The 20,143-nt window shown below is 41.8% G+C and overlaps 1 protein-coding gene across 6 annotated transcripts in view; it reads left to right on the top strand.

The window, feature by feature from the left end:
* The window catches only part of TBC1D30 (TBC1 domain family member 30), an 83,785-nt gene that overhangs the window by 25,922 nt on the left and 37,720 nt on the right, over nt 1-20,143 (top strand). Inside the window, exon 1 of one of the 6 annotated variants that reach the window (XM_019732454.2) lies at nt 18,302-18,952. The exons of 3 other annotated variants lie outside the window; for them this stretch is intronic. In XM_019732454.2, coding sequence (XP_019588013.1) covers nt 18,778-18,952 — 175 coding nt within the window. In that variant the 5' untranslated portion in view covers nt 18,302-18,777. Of the gene's footprint in view, nt 1-18,301; nt 18,953-19,143; nt 19,342-20,143 lie in introns of those variants that run through there. 2 more of the 6 variants (XM_019732453.2, XM_074325459.1) reach the window with 2 other exon arrangements.

Below are 20,143 nucleotides of genomic sequence, written 5' to 3'. Positions count from 1 at the left end.
AGGAGAGGGATTGCTGGGTCATATGGTAATTCTATTCGTAATTTTTGAGGAACCTCCACACTGCCTTCCATAATGGCTGCACCAGTCTGCATTCCCACCAACAGTGTATGAGGGTTCCTTTTTCTCCACAGCCTCTCCAACATTTGTTACTATTTGTCTTGTTGATGATAGCCATTCTGACTGGGGTGAGGTGATATCTCATTGTGGTTTTGATTTGCATTTCTCTGATGATTAGTGATGTTGAGCATTTTTTCATATGTCTATTTGCCATTTGTATGTCCTCTTTGGAGAAATGTCTCTTCAAGTCCTCTGCCCATTTTTCAATTGGGTTGTTTGTTTTTTTGTTGTTGAGTTGCATGAGTTCCTTGTATATTCTGGATACTAGCCCTTATCGGAGGCACTGTTTGCAAAAATCTTCTCCCATTCAGTTGGTGGCCTCTTTATTTTGTCAATGGTTTCTTTTGCTGTGCAGAAGCTTTTAAGTTTCATATAGTCCCATTCGTTTATTTTAGCTTTTACTTCCATTGCCTTTGGAGTCAAGTTCATAAAATGCTCTTTGAACCCAAGGTCCATAAGTTTAGTACCTATGTTTTCTTCTATGCAGTTTATTGTGTCAGGTCTTATGCTTAAGTCTTTGATCCATTTTGAATTAACTTTGGTACATGGTGACAAATAGCAGTCCAGTTTCATTCTTTTGCACGTGGCTATCCAATTCTCCCAGCACCATTTATTGAAGAGGCTGTCTTTGCTCCATTGTATGCTTTTAGCTTCTTTGTCAAAAATTATCTGTCCATATTTATGTGGTTTTATTTCTGGGTTCTCAATTCTATTCCATTGGTCTATGTGTCTGTTTTTCTGCCAATACCATGCTGTTTTGATTATTGTAGCCCTGTAGTACAAGCCAAAGTCAGGAAGTGTGATACCTCCATTATTGTTCTTTTTCTTAAGATTGCTTTGGCTATTCGGGTCTTTTGTGGTTCCAAACAAATCTGATGATTTTTTGTTCTATTTCTTTAAAATATGCCATTGGGATTTTGATGGGGATTGCATTGAATCTGTATATTGCTTTGGGTAATATGGCCATTTTAACTATGTTGATTCTTCCAATCCATGAGCACGGAATGTCTTTCCATTTCTTTGTGTCTTCTTCAATTTCTTTCAAAATGTCTTATAGTTTTCAGCATATAGGTCTTTCACATCCTTGGTTAAGTTTATTCCTAGGTATTTTATTCTTTTTGCTGCAATTGCAAAAGGAATTGTTTTTTGTATTTCTTTTTCTGAGATTTCATTGTTAGTATATAGGAAGGCAATGGACTTTTGTGCGTTGATTTTGTAGCCAGCAACTTTACTGTATTCGTTGATTGTTTCTAATAGCTTTTTGGTGGAGTCTTTAGGGTTTTCTATATATAGCATCATGTCATCTGCAAAGAGTGATAATTTAACTTCTTCATTCCCAATTTGATGCCTTTTATTTCTTTCTCTTGCCTGATTGCTCTGGCAAGGACTTCCAACACTATGTTGAAAAGCAGAGGTGATAGGGGACATCCCTGTCGTGTTCCTGAACGTAGAGCAAAGGGCTTCAGTTTTTCTCCATTAATTATGAGATTAGCTGAGGGCTTGTCATATATGGCCTTTATTATGTTAAGGTATTTTCCTTCTATACCCATTTTATTAAGTGTTTTAATCATAAATGGATGTTGTATCTTGTCAAATGCTTTTTCTGCATCAATTGATATAATCATATGATTTTTGTCCTTTATTTTGTTTATGTGATGTATCACATTGATGGATTTGTGGATGTTGAACCATCCTTGTGCCCCGGGGATGAACCCCACTTGGTCGTGATGAATAATCTTTTTAATGCATTGTTGTATTCGATTTGCTAGAATTTTATTTAGGATTTTTGCATCGGTATTCATCAGAGATATTGGTCTGTAGTTTTCTTTTTTTGTGCTGTCCTTACCAGGTTTTGGTATCAGGGTAATGTTGGCCTCATAAAACGAGTTAGGGAGTACTGTCTCTTCTTCAATTTTTGGAAGAGTTTGTGCAGAATTGGTATTAGATCCTCTTTGAAGGTTTGGTAGAGTTCACTAGTGAAGCCATCTGGTCCCGGACTTTTGCTTTTGGGAAGGTTTTGGATGACTGATTCAATTTTGTTACTGGTGATCGGTCTGTTTAGATTTTCCAGTTCTTCATGGTTCAGCCTTGGAAGGCTTTATGTTTCTAAGAACTTGTCCATTTCTTCTAGGTTGTTGAATTTGGTGGCATATAGTCCTTCATAGTATTCTTGGATGATCCTTTGTATTTCTGTGGTGTCCGTGATAACTTCCCCTTTTTCATTTCTGATTTTGTTAATTAGTGTCTTCTCTTTTTATCTTAGTAAGTCTAGCCAAGGGTTTGTCAATTTTGTTAATCTTTTCAAAGAACCAGCTCTTTGTCACATTAATTTTTTCTATTGTCTTTTTGTTCTCTATTTCATTTAGTTCTGCTCTAATTTTTGTTATTTCCTTTCTTCTGCTGACCTTGGGTTTTACTTGTTCTTCTTTTTCTAGTTCTTTAAGGTGTAACATGAGGTTATTTATTTGGGAGTTTTCTTGTTTCTTGAGATAGGCCTGTAATGAGATAAATTTCCTCTTAAAACTGCTTTCGCTGCATCCCAAAAATTTTGGTAGGATGTATTTTCATTGTCATTTGTTTCTATGTATCTTTTGATCTCTCCTCTAATTTCTTCTTTGACCCAGTCCTTCTTTAAAAGTATGTTGTTTAATCTCCATGTATTTGTGTTTTTCCGCTTTCTTTTTACAGTTGATATCCAATTTCAAAGCCTTGTGATCAGAGAATATGCATGGTATGATTTCAATCTTCTTAAATTTGTTGAGACTGATTTTATGTCCCAATATATGGTCTATCCTTGAGAATGTTCCATGTACACTAGAAAAGAATGTATAGTCTGATGTTTTAGGATGAAGTGCTCTATAAATGTCAATTATGTCCATTTCATCTAATGTGTCATTTAGGGCTACTATTTCGTTATTTATTTTCTGTTTGGATGATCTATCCATAGCTGTCAATGATGTATTTAAGTCCCCTAGTATAATTGTGTTTTGGTCAATTTCTCCCTTTAGTTCTGTTAGTAGTTGCTTGGTATATTTCGGTGCTCCCTGATTGGGGGCATAAATATTGATGACTGTTATGTCTTCTTGTTGTACAGTCCCTTCACCATTATGAAATGTCCATCTTTGTCTCTTGTTATCTTTTTCACCTTGAAGTCTGTTTCATCTGATATCATTATGGCTACACCTGATTTTCTCTGGGTACCATTTGCTTGGAGTGTCAATTTCCACCCTTTCACTTTGAGTCTATGCTTGTCCTTGTAGCTGAGATGTGTCTCTTGGATACAGCATATGGTTGGGTTTAGTTTTTGATCCAATCTGCTACTCTGTGCCTTTTTATTGGTGAGTTCAGTCCATTTACATTTAGGGTGATTATTGATATGTGAGGATTTCCTGTCATTCTATCTTTAGTTTTCTGGTAAGGCTGTGTCTCCATTGTTTCTTTGCCTTTTTGTTGTTGTCTATTATTTCTGTGTGGTGGTATTCTATGATGTTTCCCTCTGTTTCTTCTTTTATTTCAGTATATATTTCAGTTCTGGATTTTTTTTGAGTGGTTATCCTTAAGTTTATGTAAAAGTAAGTTTGATATTTAGAGTATTCCATTTTCTTCCACACGCTTACTTTCTCCATTCCTGTATTCCGGTTCAGGCCTTTACTCTCCCCCATTTTGAGTTTTGGTTGCCACAAATTGTCCCTGTTGATGGTGGTCAAATAGCCTCCTTTAGTATTTCTTGTAGTGCAGGTCGTGTATTAGAAAATTTCCTCAGCTTCTGTATGTCTGGAAAGGTCTTTATTCCTCCTTCATATCTAAAGGATATCTTTGCTGGATATATTATTCTTGGCTCATGATTTCTCTCTTTCAATAGTTTGAATATTTGGTTCCACTCCTCCTGGCTTGTAGAGTTTCTGCTGAAAAATCTGATGATAATCTAATGGGCTTTCCTTTGTAAGTTACCGTCTTCTTTTCCCTGGCTGCCTTGAGGATTCTTTCTTTGTCGTTGATTTTAGACAGCTTCAATACAATGTGCCTTGGAGAAGGCCTGTTGGGATTGAGGTAACTAGGTGTTCTATTTGCTTCTTGGATTCGAGGGTCCAGTTCTGTCCACAAATTTGGGAAGTTCTCATCGACAATTTGTTTGAATATATTCTCTGTTCCTTCTCTCTTTCTTCTCCTTCTGGTATGCCCATTATTCTTATATTGCTCTTTCTGATGGAGTCAGAAAGTTCTTGTAGAGTTCTTTCATTTCTTTTAAGTCTCAAGTCTCTTTCTTCTTCTATCTGTGTCATTTCCAGGTTTCTATCTTCGATGTCACTGATTCTTTCCTCCATCTGGTCAACTCTACTACCTAAGCTGGTTATTTCATTCTTAATTTCTTCTATTGAGTTCTTAATCTCCAGAAATTCTATTTGGTTCTTTTTAAGATTTCAATCTCTTTCAGAAATGCTCATGCTGTTCTTTGATTGAGTTTCTGAGTTCATTTAACTGCCTATCTGTGTTTTCTTGTATCTCGTTGAGTTTTTCAGAACTGCAATCTTGAATTCTCTGTCATTTAAGTCACATATTTCTGTATCTTTAAGTGCCTTCTCTGGAGATTTTTCACTTTCTTTCTGAGCTATCTTGTTGCCTTGGTTATTCATGGCGATTACTGGTTTACTATTTCTCTTCCTAGACATCTACAGGAGTGACTTCTGCAACAGGTTGATAGAAAGCGGTCTTTCTTTTGTTTGCCAGTACTTGTTGGTAGAATGTTTTATTATTTCTCCAACTGCAACTTATTTTTCTTCTCCCACACAGTAGTGCTATGTTTTCTCTGCACTATTCCAACTTCTCACACAATGGGGGGATTCCCTGGGAGACGGGCTTCTCCTCTGTTAATAGTTCGTCTAGGTCACAGGGCGCAGTGTCCCGGTGGGTATGCGGAGAGCTTTTGATGTTCGAAAGCTCTTCCAGCTGCTGATTCAGAGCCCATATGTTTCAGCAGTTCTGTTTACTCCTGCAGGGATCCGCCCAGATAGGTGGGGTCAGGGGCGGGGTGAGTTGTGAGAGGTGGCCCAGAGCAATGGCGGCGACCACCACCACAGCTGGTCCTGCTTCCACAGCTCTCTCCCCTTTGTTGGAACTAGTTGGGCTGTGAATTTGTGTTTGCGGTCCACAGTTCTCAAAACAGCAAATTTTCTGTTGTTTTGATCTGACACTGCTACTGTTTCGCTTCTAGCACCGGGCAGGTGGGGGCAGGGCGAGCTCTGGGAGGGGAGGGAGAGGGCGGCTAGTCTCAGTGCCTAAGGCTCCGTTCTCTGCTCGGCAGTGCGGGCTTAAACCACCGTTTTCAGCCTTTTTCCCTCAGTCTTTTCTCCGAGGTCTCTGCCGTGAGCGTTGGGTTCAGCCGTGTTATATGCTGTCCCCTCAGCCCTGTGGAGCCCTGGCGGAGCCCTAGCAGTCCGATCTCCCAAAGCTGCGGTAGTTCCGGGAAGCAGCGAGCTCGGTGCACTGAGGGAGGTCTGCGTCCTGCGCCCGCGCGGCTCCGTCTCCGCTCACTTCTCCCTTCCCTCCTCCCTCCACTCGCGCGAATCTCCCACCTGTGGGTGATTTCAGTCGGTAGTGGGCCTCTTCGTCTTGCCTGTCTGCTGTGCAGGGAGTCCTTTGTGGAGTTTTTGTTGTTCGATTCTTTGTAAATTCCAGGGGAGTTTTACAGAGGCTCACCTCACTCCGCCATTTTTCCGGAAGTCCACCACCATCCATCTTTAGCGCTCTTTTCATCTTTTGAAATGGAAACTCTACACCCATTAAGCAATGACTCCCTATTTCTCCCTCTCCTCAGCTCCTGGCAACCACCATTCAGTATTGTCCTTCCATGCTGTAGCATGTGTCAGAATGCCCTTCATTTTTTCAGGCTGAATAATATTCCACTGTGTGTATATTCCACATTTTATTTATCCATTCACCCGTTGTGGACACTTGGGTTGCTTCCACCTCTTGGCTGTTGTGAATATGCTGCTATGAACATGGGGCAGCTCTGACTTTTAAAACTTGGCAAGCCTGCTCTTGTGCCTTCCATACAGCGCTGCATAAAAACATGCCTTTAATACTCTGAATCCTTTATAGCTTCCATCCTGAACCATCTTTCTCCATCCACCTTCTTTCCGTCCTATTCCAGTCTCCCCAGCTTTGATCTTCTGACGTGTTTTCCTCACTTAAACCTGCTTCGCTGGCTTCTCTCTGCATCTGTGATGCCTCTCCACCCCCTTGTTTGTGGTTTCGGATCAGTAATGCTGCATGTCCCGTCTGAAAACTTGCTTCTATACCTCATGGAGTTTGGGATCTCTCAGTAGTATGTTTTCCCTTCCCTCTTCCTTCTTCCCTTTCTCCTCCAATCCAGGTCTTTCCCTTCCAATTTTCCAGCTATTCCCATCAGAGAAAGGAAGATTCACTGACAGCACCCCTACCAGGCTGTTCATCACGACACCCCCCCCCCCCGCCCTTATCCTTCATCGTCCTGCTCCTCTTCCCTCACCCCCTTGGAGAAGTGAAAGGTGACCTCCTGTACTAGCAACAACCAACAGCACAATAGAGCCCCCACTCCTAACAGTGGATCTGGGTGGGGGGAGAGCAGTATGTTTCATATCTGTTCCGATTGGGGCCATCCTGCATGTCCACTGTTACATGCTCTCTTTTCCAGAAGCATCATCTTGTCTCCTCATCCCTTCACTTCACTCTAAACCTGTTCCTTCTCTGCCGTTCCTCAAAGTACCACTGGCATGAGGCTGGTTGTAACACACTTTACTGGAGGCTTCAGGGTGATGTGGAGGAAAGCTGCGGCATGCCAGGAAACAAGAAATGGCTAACTACTGAGTCTTAGACAATATTGTTGTTAAATGTTCTTTGGCCTTCTTCCCCTGGGGATTGCTCCCTGACAGTCTTTTTCTTTAGGTTTTAGTGATCTATTTTAGAGGTCAACTGTCCTTCCTGTTAGGAAGCCAGAAGGCTGGCGAGCTACAGGGTAAACCTGCGCCACTTCCCTCATGGAAGAGTTAGTTATAGAAAAATTTGCTGCCTGTAGCATCCCTCTGTGTTGTTCCAACTCACCTGAATGGATGAGGTCAGGCAGGATGCTGGAAGCATTCCAAACATTTCTCTTTGACTAAATCTCATTTTGAATCAAATCGTGCACCAAATTTTGTAATGCAAGTGTTGGACATACAGCAAGAGAGCAGCATCTGAAGCATTGACTCACTGCATCAAAGCATCCACATCAGTTAGTGGTTAATGAGATTTTTCTACTGTGTGTGATATTGTGCAAGAGTTTTCAAACTTGTTTTTAAAAGTCTCTGGGCAGTTTGATTGGAATCGTCTCAAACGTTATCCTAGCTCTGAGACGGTGATTACAGCAGCTGCTGCCTGCACAAAGGGGAACAGAACAATGGCACAAAAATGATTCAAGACGGATTATCCCGAGTCCGTATCATTTAACATTTTTCTCTTTAGGGAGAGGGATCATCAGCTTGTTGCTTTCTCAGCGAATTGACCAGTTTCCCATTTCCCATTTGGCAAAATACATTTAGAGATCAGTCATTTTGGCAGTTTCTTGGGGAACTTCAAGGTGGCCCAGATTTTTCCTGGATAGGGTGGGATGATGTAGAAAGGCATGCCCCATGAGGCTGCCACCGAGCCTCACCTCTCTGTGAACCCCAATGAACTCCTGCAGCCCATCCCCCCACCAAGTGTCATACAAGGATATGCTACAGCTGGTCTTGTGCAGCCCTCACCTAAGAACTTCACGCCATTTACTCTGGCATCATGGAATTTATTTGTTAATTGGCCATGCTAAGCGGACCTTGTTGAAGCCATTTGTCATCTTTGCTAGTATTGTGTTTGTTTTAGTAGATAAATAATATAAAGAGAGTTTGAGGACATGATGGGCATTTCATTCACTGGGTAATATAAGTGGGGCTGTGAACAAATCTCCCTTTATAGGTTGGTGCAAAAGTAATTGCGCTTTTTGCAATTATTTTTAACCTTTTAAACCGCAATTACTTTTGCACTAACCTAATAGAACTTCCAAAATGTTTTTGATCCTGCTTAGATAAAAACATCTGGTTAAATATTATCAATTTAGTGGATTGAATGTGGCTTTAGAGGGAGACAGACTTGGGTTCGAATCCCAACTCGACTGTTTATTTGTTATATGAAATTAGGAAAGTTACTTAATCTCTTGGTTTGTTCGTTCATTTGTTTGTTCCTTTTTTCTTTCCTTCCTTTGTCCCTTTGGGAATAAAAAAAAGATCAGAAAAGTACAACGAAAAATACAATAAATTTCCATGTTCCCACCACCCAGAATTAACTATTTATATTTGACTGCATTTTCTTTTAATCAATTTTTTATATGCCTGTAAAAAATTACCCTGACAATATATGTGTACACTCTCCTTTTGCTCTCCATTGCTTGGAAAATAATACTTACCTGTTGGGTTAAAACGAGATAAGATAATTAAAGCACCTGACCTAATGCCTGATCCACAGTAGAAAATTGGTACATCGTCGTTGTAACTAGTTATTGTTCTCCTATTTTTGCTTCTTTCACTGTGCATTTCCATTAGAAAATACAGTCCTGGCATATTGGCAGACTTATAAAAATGATTTCTTTTTTCACAAGCTATTTCTCCTTCTAGGAAGTATTTGCAATCTCCGACTCAAGGAATTGGTGTTAATACATGTAGGAATGTAAAATACACCATAAAACTTATTTATATCACAAATAATGAAAATGTATTACAAGATAATAAAAGATGGGTTACATTTGGGAAACCCTTAAAATGATTGAACCAAATTTTAGAAAATTGCATGCATTATTTAAAAAGCTATAATACTGGAGGAATAGAAAGATTGAGAAGAAAATTGCTTACTTCAACTCTGCTGTAAAAGATTGATTTCATGCTTTTGGTGATCTTGCAAAGCCAGGGGCTGTCAGGTAATTAATGCTGGGGCTTTATTAATGTATGAAGAGCAGGGAAGGACGAACTTATCTGCATCTATGCAAATTCTCTCCAAGTAATATGTTAAAAAAAATCAAGATGATGAAAAATGTGAGCAATTTGTCAATTTAAATGAATGTCTTATGGGCTTCCTAGACTGGTTTAGCACTAAAATCTTTATGTCAGAATGGATGGTAGCATAATTAAACAGCAAAAAAACTAGAGTGACCTGGTGACATTGTTTGTAATCTGTGACAGTGTTTAAAATGTCTTTCTTTTAAAAAATAATCTAAGTGCCTTTAATACTATATATTAATGATACACTAGGTAATCTTATACAGGCATACCTTGGAGATATTCCAGACTACTGCACTGCAATAAAGCAAGTATTGCAATGAAGTGAGTTGTAATCTTTTTGCTTGGTGAGGGTCTTGTAGAAAATACAACATCTGTGAAGAGCAATAAAATGGGGTATACCTGTATAGAGCAAACTGGGCCAGACAATGTGGTAAGTGCTTTACCTGTAACATTCGATCCTTGGAATAACCCCTCTGAAGTAGGTAGTTTGGTTGTCCCATTTATGGATGAGGAAACTGAGACTATTAACTTACCCAAGTTTACATAGCTACGGAGTGGTAGAGCTAGGTTTCAAATCCAGGCAGCTAGTTCTAGAATTTGCGCTTTGTAGCTACTGTACCATACTGACTGCCATTATAGCTAGAATTTCAAGAGCGTCTTTTACCTGATAAGTAGAGCAAATATGTGAAATTTGAGCATCATATATTTTGGGAACTTGCCAGGGAAACTAAGAGTGGTGTTTATGGATTTTTTGGTACATTGCACAAATGTCAGTCAAAATAACTGTTCATAAACACGTGTGCTCATTTCTCTTGTAGTTGAATAAAAAGCCCCCCTGTCCCCCCCATTTTTTTAAAGTGGGAAGGTATGGCTTTCTTCTTGACAGGATGAATTTAGGATGTTATTTATTTTTAACGTCCATGTGTTGACTTTCCAATGTGTTAGCTGCAGGCAGGAGAGGGGAGAGACACACAACAATACATAAACCTTAGTCCCTGTGCTCAAAGGGGTTTATCATCTATTGAAAGGAAAAGGCCTGCCTATAAATAATTCAAGGGCATGGATGAATCCGGTGTGGGAGTAGAAGTGTGGCATATGGAATACAGGTGTTAAGGCAGGTACCATTTTTAAATATCTAGTCAGCAGGATCCCAATCGGATATTCTTTGTGTGTCATAGAAGCAATTAAAAAAACACTTGCTGAGTGCTTCCTCTATATTAGGTCTTGCATTAGAAAATTATTTTGAATGCTCCTAAAATATACTGTGGGACTTGGTTTTCAAGTATTAGGAAGGTTTAAAATTTAGAGAAACCAGAAGTAACTCTTTTTAGATATAATCTTTCCCTCTCTAAGAACTGGCATATCTGATTGTTGCTGGCACTAGGTCAGATTGACATACTGCCGGTGACACTTGGAGGTAAGCTAGGACTAAAGACAGTGGTAATTAAAGGTGCCAGCACTGCTATGTTAAGTACACAAGTACAATAGGCCACACTTATATTGCTTCTAGAAGAGAAGGAATACATAGAAAGTGTGTTTATTAAGAGCTGTCTGCTTCCTTAGGAGTTTGTCTTTATTAGCAAAACTTCAGGTTGACTTTTAAAGACTAGGACACATACGAGGTGTGACAATTAAGTTTGTGAACTTTTTGCAGCAATGTTGCTAACCTGTTTTATATCAGAGGGATTATTCATTACGAATTTGTACCAACTGGACAGTTAACCAAGTTTACTATATGGAAGTGCTGAAAAAGCTGCGTGAAAAAGTTAGATGACCTGAAATTTTTGCCAACAATGCATGACTCTTGCATCATGACAATGCACCAGCTCACACGACACTGCCTGTGAGGGAGTTTTTAGCCACTAAACAAATAACTGTATTGGAACACCCTCCCTACTCTGGCCCCCAATGACTTCTTTCTTTACCCAAAGATAAAAAATATTGAAAGGAAGACATTTTGATGACATTCAGGACATCAGAGGTAATACGATGACAGCTCTGATGGCCATTCCAGAAAAAGAGTTCCAAAATTGCTTTGAAGGGTGGACTAGGCACTGGTGTTGGTACATAGCTTCCCAAGGGGAGTACTTTGAAGGTGACCGTAGTGATATTCAGCAAGGAGGTATGTAGCACTTTGTCTAGGATGAGTTCGTGAACTTAATTGTCCGACCTTGTGTATGACCATTTCCAAGGATACAATGGGTACTCCTGTATCTTTATGTAGGTAAAGGTAAAGGTGAGTGTAAGTCACCAGATATGCTACCCTTTAAAACTCTGAGGCCTGTGTTGACTGACATACTGTATTATTCCTCTTACCTCCAAGTATCTGTCACCTGTATAACTCAGAAGACATGTGTTTTCCTTTTAATTTTATTCCTAACATGATTTGGGATTGCTTTCTAATGCCTGTCTTGGAGTCTTATACAATGAGAATAATGATCTGAAAAAATGTAGGATTCTTAATAAATATATAAACATTCAATCGGTTCAGAATACTCTTAAAAGTCAAGAAAGTTTAATAATACATTTAAAAAATTCTTAATAAGGACTGAAACCAAAAGGATCTTTTTTTGCTTAAACTTCAGTTTACCTGAAAATATAACAACTCAAATTGTATTCTCCAAATATTACAGTTGGTCAACATTTACATTGGACTGAGGAATTCCTATAGCATAATAGACTGAATATCATTTAAATTGATCCCAGAATCATAATGTTGGAAGCTATTTTACTGTATTAATAGTTGGACCTCACCTCATTTCAAATGTCCTTTACAGCACTCCTGACTATTGGACTGGCCGCCTTCTCTTGAGAAGTCCAAAGGACAGGACATTTAAGATCTTCAGAGGCTACATGTTTTATTACATTGAGTGCATTCTTAAAGTTTGCTGCTACCTGCCTCTCTATAATTCCTATTTACTATGTTTCCCTGAAAATAAGACCTAGCCAGACCATCAGCTCTAATGTGTCTTTTGGAGCAAACATTAATATAAGACCTGGTATATTATATTATTACATTATATTATGTTATATTATACCCGGTCTTATATTATATTAAAATAAGACTGGGTCTTATATTAATGTTTGCTTCAAAACATGCATTAGAGCTGATGGCCCGGCTAGGTCTTATTTTCGGGGAAACACGGTAGTAGTTCTGGTTTAGCTCTTTGGAGTGGACATGGAAGCTAAACTCAATATTCCTCCCAGTGACCGAAGGTGCCAGGGTAAGAACGTGAAGGAGGAGTGTCTGCTGAGGAACTCAGGCGGGTGTCCGGGCTACTCATGCTCTCTGTGGGTCAGGTCCTGGGTCCTCTGCTGGAAAGACTTCTGGGTAAACTGGTAGGGCCATCTTAACCTTTATCTTGTACAGTAACAAGAAACACTAGGAAAAGGAGGACTCCCAAATGTAAATGTATTGAGTGCGTGGTTTGTATAATACCACTACTGTGCTAGTCCTGACTCTCATTGTGCCGTTTATTTCTCAGATAACTCAAAAAAGGATCATTTATTCTAAAGGTGAGGAATTTGCAACCCAGAAAGTAAGTGACTTGCCCAAGGACATAGAGCTAGTAAGTATGGGTGTTAGAAGTCTCCCCCGGTCTGCCTGTCTCCGTAGCTGGCACTATTCTGACACACACACTGCCTCCTGGAGGGCCCGTGTGCTTTCACACACTCACTCCCTTAGCAGTTCACATATGCTATGTCTTCTCTTCCGAATGAGCCCAGCTGGGGGATCTAAGGCTGCCAGGCTGCTGAAGCCAACATTAATGTTGATTCTAATCTCTCTCCTCTTCCTAATACTTCTCTCTTGTAATCATCAAAATTAAGCATATTCTTTTCAAAGGCATCGCCCTTTTCCTCTCTGGGAACATATATTTCTAAGCCAAACTAATCTGTATCAATAGGTCAGAGAAACCTCTCCTTTCCTATCCCTTGACTGGGTCAGAAGAATCTTAGAATGCCTGGGTATAAAAGGTTGGGAAATTGAAGCCAAATAGTTAAATTGTGAGTACCCCATTTATAAGATGAACACAGATGACCTTTCTCCTGGGCCTGCTTCCAGGTGAAATTGAATAGTTCAATGACCTAAAGCTCTGGGAAAACACTGGAGTATACAATACTTAGGAGGAGGTAGAGATAATGGTATCCCTCCAAGTCCTCACAGAGTAAGTACATGACTCTTTCGCACTGTCCCATCACTATCCGTTTGTTTCGCCTTCAGTAAACTGTAAGCCTCTTGCAGGTAGAGAATGTAATGAATTCACACTTTTATTTCTCGTAGGCCATACGTAGCACAATACCTTTTCCAGAACAGTTGATGAATAAATGTTTACTTCATTCATGAATGAATGAATAAATAAAAGAAATATACAGATGTTTTTATGTGGTCAACATAAACCTACCTCAAGTGGTATTGAATCAATTTCAGTTATTTTGAGGCAAGAAAATACTTCACAGAAAATAACAGGCCAAGAAGACGTATATGACGATTTCTAAAATCTTGGGTTAGCTATGAATTTCAGGTTACATGGACCTGGCTGCAGGGTTTTAAGTACCTTTCAAGTATGGTACAGTGAAAGGGGACTTCCACTCCAGCTGTGAATTAAATTATGATATTAGCTAAGTTTTTAACTTAAAAATTTCTGGTCTGTAAGTAATAGTGGTTATTCTTAAAATACTTCATCCAAACGATTTGAGTGTATTTGGAGGGAGTGTTAGGGGTGGTTTTGCTTTTGAAAATATCTGATTAAAGGGGATGGTCCTGTGGAAGCATAAATGGGACTAGCAGGAAGTAGAAGATGGTGCCGAGTGGGATTTGGTGTTGGAATTTCAAGGCCTCTCTGTTCCGTGCTTGACAGAATCTTTTCTTTGAAATAAAATATAAAAGACACACCTGATTGTCTTCAAGGATGCCTGTGCTTAAATAGAGAAATAGATTTTTATGACTAAGAGGAGAAAATCACATACAAAAAATGTCCTGTGTACATAATAGGATGTGTCAGGTAATTGTAAGGTTTTTTACCTCCCCTTCAATTTTTTTCTGCTGCCCTGACTCTATGTCTCTTTTATGAGGGGAAAATGGTTATGATGCTTCTCACCATGAGCTCATAGTATGTGGGCTCCATCCTGGATAATGAATTGAAGGAACTACTTATTCAGGCCCAACTTTCAGATCTGAGAAGAGTGTTAACTTCTGATGGTGCTGGCCACAATTACTGTCCCTTTAGGAGATACTACTTTCATTATTCAAGAGTTGCTCACAGACCTTCAAAAATTGCAGGGAGAGCAGAGAGGTGAATCAGACCCCCACTCCTTCTACTAGCACGAGGGTGATGATGTCCCTCCCCGTCTCCTGCCCAGTGGGAGATAGCGCTAGACCTGGTATCTGGTAAGATCTCTTCTGACTCTCAGACTCAAGCGCACGTGGACAGCTGCCAGGGAGCTGCAGCTGTGAGGATGAGTTCCAGGTCCGCTTCTTCAGAGCAGACCAGCTCCCTGTGTTTTTTCTCTCTTCTCACAGCCTGCTGCCAGGGCTTTTTCTCTTGGTAATTGTCCCCACTAGTTCTGTTCAGTTCCTGAAGGTAAGCATGTAGGCCCTTTTTATTTTAAGATTTTACTATTACACAAAAATAGCAGCATCAGGAAATCACAGAAGTCCCAGACCTGAATCCCTTCTGGAAGCCACTGGGGCATAGCTTTTATTACTTATGTGGGGCTTTCTCTTTCTTCTCGTTTCTTCCCCCATCTCCCATTAAAGGAATAGTTTGCTCTCAAGGAAGCCTCACTCCCAGACCATAGGCCTGAAGATCCCTACCTCCTTGTTTCCACCTGGGATCTTGCATCTCTGGGGACATTCCCTGGGTATTGGACGCTCTAGGACATTCGGGGTGTTTTCTCAAAGCACTCATTTTCTTTAGCATTCTAAGTAACAGATTCTCATCCAATGTGAAGTTTTCATTGAGCCTTTCTTTTCCCAAATTCAGCTTAAAACATAATTGTTCTGGACCATGCCAAGGTACGGTTTGCTCAGACATGAATTACTGATACCAGTTATAACATATAACGTGATGGTAAGTTGGCCTGGCTAGAAACCTCACCAGCTGAGATGCTGAAACAACTTGCATTATTTCCTCTGCAAGTTGACTTCAGATGACATCTTTTGCTTTTTGAAAACAATATACCAGAAATGAATAAGAAACGATGAGTCATACAATAAATATAACAGTAGGCTTGTGCCATGCTGCTTTTAGACCGTTGTATTTTAGTGCTCGTTTAATTATGTTAGCTATAAAAGTTGGCAGTCTTGGTTTTCCTCTCCAATGTAAATGAAATAATATTATTTAATTTCCTCACTATTTATTGCTATAATAGTAGAAACTCTTCAGATTAATTTTTTTTTCCACTGGTTTCAACTTCTACATAGTTTAGAATGGAAAGTTTTCAAGGAAGCTTTTTTTTTTTCCTTTTTACAGAGTCAGTTTTTCCCTATAATAAATCTGAGAGTTGAAATAGAATTTTCGTCTTGAAAGTAAACCAGCCCTGTCACTACTAGTAAAAAAAAAAAAAAAGGTATTGTAACTGAAGAAGAGCTTCAGAGAGAGGCCTTGTGGGTTGGCAGTCTAGGATCGAAGGTTTCAGGTTTGCCAGTCCAGGAATTTGATTTCTTCAGCTCACTGAGAGTGGGGTGAACTCAATGGTATGGACTGATGTTAACTGGTCAATACGTTCCCTCTGTGGCAAAGTCTCTATGGGAAGTGAAATGACAATCAAAAGTTTACATGGTGATCGTGGAGTCAGAGCCAAAGGGAGCCAGATGGTCTGAGTGGCATATACGAGCCAGCCCTGGGAGCTGGATGTCCTTTTCTGCACTCCAGAGGCGGTGTTCTAGATCGGAGAGCATTTCTCCTCCTCTTGGCTGCTGGGGCTGTCTTTCCTGCTGACCCAGTCAGTGCTGGCAACTGAGCGTGAATAGCCTCGCTTGTTAAAACAGAACACAAAACCCTCTCAGGTTTGAGCAGACGAGAACTCTGGACGACAAGACTATACATGCAGTTACCAGCTTGCTGTCCTGGCTTTCCCCTGTCCTTCTAGTTCTCTGCCTTTGATTCTGGATATTCATCACCCGTTTTACCCCCAAGGGCCTGTTGTGCCCTCTAAAGGAATAGTCAAACATCAGGCCTCTTTCTCTTATACTCAGCACAGCTGGGATGGGCTGGAACAGTGAGTGGTCATCTTATTAAAATTAAGAGAAAGCTAAAGGAAAACAAACATGTACCGAAACTATAAAAGCATCAGGCTGCCGAAAGGTAGATTTCTGTCTGTGAGCTTGGTGTAACACCTAAGCCAAACAGTGAATCATGACGAGGTTAAGCAATGACGTCATCTTCTGCAGTGATGAGGCAGATTACTGCCTTTTTCAAAGCATCTTTACCTAAGTCAGGCAGGCAAAACCGGATAATTTACATATCCCTTATCAGCCTGGTTTACATTTGCAGAGTGACTAATCTCATTTTAACAGATTCTTATATATGAAATGTATATTTCAAGCGTAGAGTTGTATCATTTCTGACATTGTCCTCCAATTCTGGGGGCACTTCAGAAAGCCCAGAATATACTGATTACAAAATAAGTGTGCCAGAGTCATAAGGATGACTTCTTTTGTTAGCTCTTTCAGAATATCATTAGGAATGCATTTAAAAATTATTCAGTAGTTTTCAATCAGTAACAGCCACTGTTTTCGATGCTCAAATTGTTTTGTCTTTGGCCAGTAGAAGCCTATTCACGTGGCTCCTGTGTCCTTTTGAGATGACCCTGTTGGTTTTGGAGCATTTCCTTCCTTCCTGAGCTCATGAAGATGTTTCGGGCTCATCTTGTACTTTTTCTGGCCTAGATCTGGAATCAGTTACACCTCAAAGGGGCCCTTGGTTCCTTTTAATGGGAAATGGTTTTTAGAGACCACAGTCTGGAGGCTGGGGGATGTACATTGCTGTTGGGTTGTTCTTATTTTTAAACTTCTTCCGTGGATATGTATGTATTTCTAAAGGAAAAAAGATGAGTTCACACTAGCATTTCCAACTTAAATATACTATTGCAGAATTTAAGGAAAACTTAATTTCTTTGATTGTACATGTGTATTTCTGTTACGCTGAAAACATCTTTGTTCCTTTTGACATTAGCATAATGATTTGCTTATGGTATAAGAATTTAAAAAACAATGCGGACATTAGTAATGACAATAATGCTACTGAATGAATTCTAAGATTTTGTTGCAGCTCTCCTTGCCTTTGGAGAATGGTGGAATATATTCCACCATTCGTGTAGGGTCATAACGTTGTATTCTAAAGCAACTTATTGTTTCTGTGTTCTTTTGCCATCAAAGAGATACTCCACTAGGTTCATTTGTTTCCATTCAGTACCAATTTTTTGGTAGGATTTTAAAAATTTAATTTATTAATGTTATTAATATAACATGTTATTCCATAGTCAAAACTATGTAAGGCACATCCCGAGAAGTCTGTTTGCTGTTCCTGCCTCTTCCACACTATTCTCTCCCACATAAATACTCTTATTAGTTTTTGGTTTATCCATCTAGTGTTCCTTTTCTAAATGTTAGCAAACACAAATATCTTCGTATTTCTCTCCCCCACATCCTTTCCTTCTTTATTCCTCATTTATTTTTATGATTAATATTTTAATATTCCGTTGGTGAATATTGTAGTTTAAGAGTGACTTTTTTTTTTTTTTTTTTACAGTAATTCTAGCTACTAGTTCTGAACTACTGAGGCAGGTGTCTGGCTGGAGAGATGAGGAAACACTTTTTTAAATTAAAAAAACTGCTTTTAAATGGGAACACTTCTTTTTTCTTGAAGCCCATTCTTCCAAGAGAAACAACCATTATTATTACTTTTTTTTTTTTTTTTACGTGCTCGCCATGCTTCTCTAAGCTGCCAGGAAAGAGTTTAACACAATTTGGGATGAAGCTTCGCCATCTGCCAGCTTCTCTGCTGCGTTGCCAGATTCGTCCTGCGGTCGGCTGACCGTCCCTTTGGAGGTTGCTCAGATGAAGTGGGCGCTTGCATCTCTCGAGGGTGTTCTGCGTTGGAGACTTGCTCCCTTTGGTGCCCCCTCCAACCCCTCCTGGTTTTGTGAGAAGCGCGCAAATCTCTGTCGTAGCTTCTGGTCTCTAGTGCAGTTGCTCACCCGTCGGCTCCCGGGTTTCCCGGCTCTCCAGCTCCACGACTCCCCGGCACAGGTGCCGGGAGCCGGCCCCGCGCGGGGCTAAACCGCCCCGCCTGCCGCGGTGATGCCGGGATTGGGGGCGGGAGCGCCGCCTTCCTCTCCCGCGCGCTCACTTGCTCCCGCCCTCCTCCCCGCCCCGAGCACTCTCCTGCCTTAGCTGTGCAGGCTCCGCACTGCAGATGCCCGCCTGCCGCCCTGCGATCGGCGGCTCCCGCGCTGCCCCACAGTCCCCTCGACCCCCGAGCGTCAGCCGCACTCTCGCTGCTCCGGAGGGACCCTCGACTGACCCGACTCGCGGAGCCACTCGCACGAAGCCAGTGGGGCAGGGGGTGACCCAGGCGGACGGTGGCTGCACTGGAGCTCCGGGCGCTCCCGGATGCGACAGGACAAGCTGACCGGCTCCCTGCGGCGCGGAGGGAGATGCCTGAAGCGGCAGGGTGGCGGTGGCGGCGGCAGCGGCGGCGGTGTGGGCACCATCCTGAGCAATGTCCTCAAGAAGCGAAGCTGCATTTCCCGGACCGCGCCCCGGCTGCTGTGCACTCTGGAGCCGGGTGAGGACCCGAGGCTGCACACAGGGCACTGGAAAGTAGCGTGGCGCCCAGGGAGCTGGTACTGCTCGCTCTCTGCTTGAGCTGGACTCCGCCTAGGTCGCGGAGCGTCCACGGGCCTCCCGGTGTAGGGCACCACGGCTCGGCGCAGGCGGGTCTGGGTCGGCCTGGGAGGGCAGAGCGCAGACCAGGGCCTGGGCGGGGTCAGCGGCCTCCGAGGCGGGGAGGACCCACTGCTCCGTCGGCTGCTCGAGGGCCCCCTCCCCGTGGCCTGTGCGCGGTCCAGCCCTGTTTGTGCCCGGAGCTGGGGAAGTGCTGGCGCCTGCCCGGGCTATCATAGGCCGCGCAACCAATTGTGCTTCGGCTTCACATGAAGCCAGACCTTGAAAGAGGTGTGTGAGGCGGAGAAAGGCACAGGTTTGATACTTGGGGTCTCAGGGGAAGGCAGCAGCTGCTAAGGAAAAATCGGGTACATTTTGCTGACCGTTTCTGCTGCATGAATGCCTGGGGTCAGCTCGCCTGGAGCCTCTAATTTGTGTGTCCGGGTGGGTAGCAGGCAGGAAACACTCCTGCAGCCTAGCGATCCTTTCTTATAGGTAAAGTACGGGAGTGCGCTTGGCTGTCCTAGGCTAGGCCCCTTTTGCTTTCAGCGTGTGTTTACACATCTCTGCTTCTCCAGGCTGCATAACTCTGCGTCTACTGCACCCCCGGCATCCCTCCCTGGGGTTTTATGGACTCAGAGCTAGGGTGGCCGCAGAGGGAACCGGCTGTACTCACACCCGTGCTTAGCGCTCACCTGTCCCTGGAGTGGCATCATCTGGGTTCCAGGCAGGTTCGTCCTCCCCCCGCCCCCGCCTCCCAGCGTCTTCGGGGACCTGCTATCCTGAGGCTGTAGGGGAGAATCTGCCGAGACACTGAGCCCCAAAGGATGGAACGCGTGGCTGCCTTTCCGAACCTCGTGGTTCCTTTGTTTTTCTCCCCAAGGAAGTGTCTAGTTGCAGAGACTGTAGTATTTATTCACCATCTTCCTTCACCCTTAAAAAAAAAATCTCCTTTCCACGTTAAAAGTGGTTTGTATTTCTGAATCCGGAACAGCTGTGATTATCAGATGAAACATAAACCTTCTCCCCTCCCTTATTCAGTTAGAAGAAAAGAGGTGAAAGTGACCTGATTTCAGCTTCTGCATGCAGGCAG

This window comes from Rhinolophus sinicus, linkage group LG02, assembly GCF_036562045.2.
Source record: "Rhinolophus sinicus isolate RSC01 linkage group LG02, ASM3656204v1, whole genome shotgun sequence".
Classification (NCBI taxonomy): Eukaryota; Metazoa; Chordata; class Mammalia; order Chiroptera; family Rhinolophidae; genus Rhinolophus; species Rhinolophus sinicus.
Note: the sequence above shows the minus strand (reverse complement) of the source record. Positions and strands in the feature narration are given on the sequence as shown.